The 4,617-nt window shown below is 52.4% G+C and overlaps 1 protein-coding gene across 1 annotated transcript; it reads left to right on the top strand.

Annotated features, from left to right (window-relative positions):
• Positions 1-3,988: 3,988 nt before the first annotated feature.
• NGA_2058000 (rrna processing protein rrp17) lies at positions 3,989-4,385 on the top strand (the record flags this gene model as incomplete). The annotated part of the gene is made up of 1 exon (XM_005855760.1): positions 3,989-4,385. A coding segment is annotated over one exon (397 nt), but the record flags the coding sequence as incomplete, so codon positions are not given.
• Positions 4,386-4,617: the final 232 nt, after the last annotated feature.

Consider the following 4,617-nt stretch of genomic DNA (forward strand, 5'->3'; position numbering starts at 1 on the left):
ACAAAACGCCTGACGGAAGCAAAGGGAGAAGGAAAATGGGACGAGAAAGGCGGAAAGGAGGAAGGAAGGAGGAAGGAGGGGAGCGATAAAGAGACCTTGAGGACTTGCGGGGTGAGAAACCCACCGACCGCGGCGATGCCTGCCAGCTCCACAAGGCGCTTGGGGGCCTCCACCTGAAGGCGTGGAGGGGAGGGAAAGAGGGGAAGTAGGCGAAGCGAAAGGGGGAACGACAACCGCAGGGCAACGGCGCGCACGGGGAAAAGAGGGGACGCGACGAATCAAGGTCAGGAAACTGCAAAGCCCGGCTGTCCAATCTTCCACAGACAGGGACTCGAGGAGCACGTGGAGGACCAACGAGCCACGTTGACCTTGCTCTCTCCCCCAGGCTGGAAGAGAGCAGGTCTCACCGAGTATCCTCCCTCGCTCTCCCCCTGTCCCCCGACCTAGAGGAGGTCATCTCCCATTTCCCTCCTCTCCGCCCTCCTGACACACCAAGGAGAAGAGGGAAACAGCGTCCATCTTTGATTTTACGCACCTTTCGGTAGATTTTTGCCTGTCGCAATGCTTCCTCTTCGTTCGTGGCCGAGGCCGGTCCCGCTTCCCGCTGCAGCGCTGCCTTCTCCTTGCCTGCCTCGTTGTGCGGGTTGCGTGGGCCCCTGGACTCTTTCGCGCCATTTTTTCCCTTCTTCTTGAGTTCCTGCTCTTTGGCCCGACGGTTGCTCTCCCGGAGGCGGCGGCGACGGGCTTTGGGGTTCTCCTGAGAGAGGGAAGAAGGAGGGAGGGAGGGAAGGACGGAGGGAGAAAAAGTGGGAGGGAGGGAAGCGGAAAGGGTCTCGGACATGGTAGGGGCCACTTGCCCCTCGCTTTCCTCCTCCTTTCCTGTCGTCCGCTCCCTCCGATCCTCCCCTCTCCAAGACAGCACATCCTACTTCAAGCTCTCATCATGTATCGCCCTGCTCCTGGTCCCAGTCACACAGTCCTAACTTGGCTCACTCTCATCGCATCACCTCCCCCCCCACCCTAAGCATACAGTGCGTACCCCCCACCTTACTTGAACCACCCTCCTATCCTCCAGGCCCTCCCTAAGAAACCTTTCCTCGAAAATAATGCCCTTGACAGCCTTCCTTCCCATCTGCCCTATCTATATCCAGCCCCTTCCTCCTCTTCTTCCTTCCTCCCTCCACTTCGCCTTGCGCCTCCTCCTCATCCAGTCATCGCCTCCCCAATGCCTTGCCTTCCATCTTCCCCCCCTCCCTTCCCCCTTCCCACTCGACAACCTACCGTAAAAAATTCCTGCTCCAATGCCGCCAAATCCGCCTCTGAAAACTCCAATTTTTCGTCTTCTGCCCCCAATCCTTCATGTCTTTTCCCCTCATCTTCCCGCGCACTCGGGTCCGCCGGCCTCGGCTCCCCCGCCCCCTTCGATGCCATGACGCCGGCATGGCGCTTGGGCGGTAGCCACATATTTCCGTGATGGTACAAGACAGGAGACGACGGGTACGGGTAACCTAGGAATTGTGGCGTGGAAAAGCATAGCTGAAAACCGCATGATCACTTTTTTGTGGTAAAGGTTTTCATGGTGGGAGGGTGAAAAAGGGAAAGCAAGAAAAGGTACAGAAAAAAAGCATCCGGCAAGAGGCCATGAAATGGTCGTCTCTACATTCGTATTTCGGCGTAGAGGAGACTCACGAAGGAGAAGGGGGAGGTACAATAAACACTCACCTCGACATTGATGGTGCAAGGGCTGCTTCTGCCCTGCCCGTGGTCCTCCTATTCCAAGCAATCCCGGCCCACTGAATCCACGCGATTGAAAGGCCCCAACACCGGCACGATTCAATGCATACAGCGTCCTGATGGCCCACAAACCTAGTAAGGAGGAGCACCGCCGCTTATGCATCGCTTTCTCACGCGTCGTCCTCCCCACAGCCACTGCGGACGGACACCAGCGAAAAATGGCACAGTAGGGTACTCAAATCTTGTAAAGGTGTGTTCTGAATATCACATTGTTACATAAATGAATGTAGAAAGAGTACTCCATCATTATTGATCGTGACACTTGCCTATGCATTACGCTTCAACTTTCACCGCCACCCTCAATTTTGTCCAGCCCCCCTTCTTTACATCAAGAAAAAATCAACGTTGTCAGTATACACTGCCGTCCAGCAATGAGCCGTATTCTGACGAATATTGTTGTTTTGATGCCTCTTGAGTGCTACAGCTCGCATTATCTGTCGGTGTTGGGCTCATATTGAGCGGCAGTACGCTCTTGCAGTCAGAGTATCGCCGATGCCTGGAGGGCACTTCGCATGTGTACCTTGAATGACACAAATGTAATTTTAACCCGCTCCCACGCTCCTCACACGCAGACTCGACGAAATAAATGACCACCAACTCCAACGATGGGAGCAGCTATGGAAGCTCAGGTCCTTCCAGGCCACCAGCATCACCTCCCTCCCGTGTCGATGGGGAAGAACTCGCTCCCTCAGCGTCCCGCCCCTCCCCGCTTTGCTTGGATGGGGAGGCCACTGACGCCGCCGCAAAAATGGAAAAGGAAGATGCTGCTTCGATCATCGGCGTAGCAGGGGCCTCCGGAACGCCTTCGTTGGAGAGCACCGTGCCGGAAGGGAATACGACGGAGAAGCCTCCAGAGGAAGACGTGGATTTGAGTAACTTGATGACCCTATTATTTCAGCATCTTCGCACTGATGAGGGTCGGGCTGAATTCCAACGCTTGGTCGATGCCGAGGAAGCGAAAGAAGGCGCAGAAGAACGCCAGGAGGTGAAGGATCGGGAAGAGATTGACAGACCGAGAACCGAAGGTGGAGACGCGGAGGACGGGCATGCAGCTTCGTCGGTTACGACCGTGGAAAGCACATAATTCTACGTTTCAGACTTTCTAGCGTAATGTTGTAATGAAGAGCTTTGTAATTTTGCTTTACACAAAATCAGAAGCAATCGAGCTTGATGGGTGGCTTTGAGCCAGCGAAGCGAAAATTGCATGTACAACCACAAGAGTATGCGACGATCTTTTCTTTTCTTTGTCTCCGTAGATAATGAAACTATTAATATGCGGGGCTTTTTGTAGACATGATTCCCAGAATATAATCGCATTACGACCTAGAAGCCCTTCCCGATGCTTTAACGCTGCGTCTACCACTATCACAGCTGACAGAGATGATGACGCTGCAAATGGTTGTATTCTAGGTCTTCCTCGCAGCGACGTGTGATTAAAATCTATTTTTCGTTCACACGATGAGATATTTTTCGGGTTTTAAAACTAATTACCCTGAAATGGGAAATGGGACAATTCTTGGAAGAACGAAATGGGCTCTGCGCACAAAAAACTTTTCACCTTCGCGCATCAAAATTACGGGCTCAGAGTCGATCCACCCTGAAAGAAGCGCCATCCATGCATTTTTCTCTACTTCATGTCCATCACGTGCTCCAAATTTAGAGTATCGTGGCTTGAGACTTACTTTACCCTGGTGCTATTCACTGGTGCATGGGCCACTGATGTCACCCCAAACGTGTCAGTCTCAAGTAGGAACACATACCGTATTCACATTAAAGCGATGTCAGACCGATTTGTAATGCTTCGATTCTTATCCACTATCTAGGCAAAGACCATACAAGCGAAATAATTTGGTTTGTTTTTTTTCTTCTCTTTTTTTTTTAACCTCCCCGTACCGCCGCGCCTGCGGCGACGCAAGGCTGCCCTCTGGATATTACGGGATCGTAGACACAGAGCACTGGGAATACTTTTCATCTCCTTGTCGGACTGAGTTCATCGTGGACAGATTTTTCTACAAAATAGGAAACGCCTTGGGAAACTTTAAGAGAGGTGAAATTATTTTGAGTTTTGGAGCCTCCGCATGCCTTCCATTGCTTTACAACAACCTTCAATTGCCCCATACCCGAGGACTTTTCTATTTAACAGCGCTGTCTTTTTTCTCACTCGTACGCAATGATAATAAATTCCACCGCATCTAGGCCTTTGCGAGTTTCAAACTGCTTTGACCATCCTATACTTTTTCTGTTGTGGCGCCACCCTTCACGAAGATCGGCGGCGCATGTCTCCTCCTTCCCCCCGAAATGGAAGCAACACAGAAAGGCAGTGTCCGACGACGAAAACGCAAGGTCAAAGGCACACGCACGCAAGATTGAAAATCGGCGGCTACAAAAAAAATGGAAAACTCGCCCTCGTCTTCGACCCCGAGGCCCGCCGGGAATATTTGACTGGCTTCAGCAAACGCAAAAAAGAACGGAGGACGTTCGGTCTGGCCATGCAACAGGTGAAAAATCGGAAAGCACGGCTTATGGAAAGGGAGGAGTTGCGCAAGGCGAAAAAAGGGGCTTTGGATGACTTGCCGGCGTCCATAAAAGGAGCGGAACCCTACCTCTCAGGGACAGCTCTGGCGAATGGAAAAGAAAAGGAGACAATGGAAACAAAGGCGAAGGAAGAGGTATATGACGACCGATTCACTACGGCCACATTTGGGGAGTCAGTGTTGGTCACAACCTCTTTTGGCATTCCATCCGGTGACGAGGAAGATGAGGAGGGAGGGGTCCTCGCCATGGTCCGAGAGGAGAGGAAAGGCGGCGGAGTCGACAAAGAGC

Source organism: Nannochloropsis gaditana, assembly GCF_000240725.1.
Source record: "Nannochloropsis gaditana CCMP526 unplaced genomic scaffold scaffold109, whole genome shotgun sequence".
Taxonomy (NCBI): Eukaryota; class Eustigmatophyceae; order Eustigmatales; family Monodopsidaceae; genus Microchloropsis; species Microchloropsis gaditana.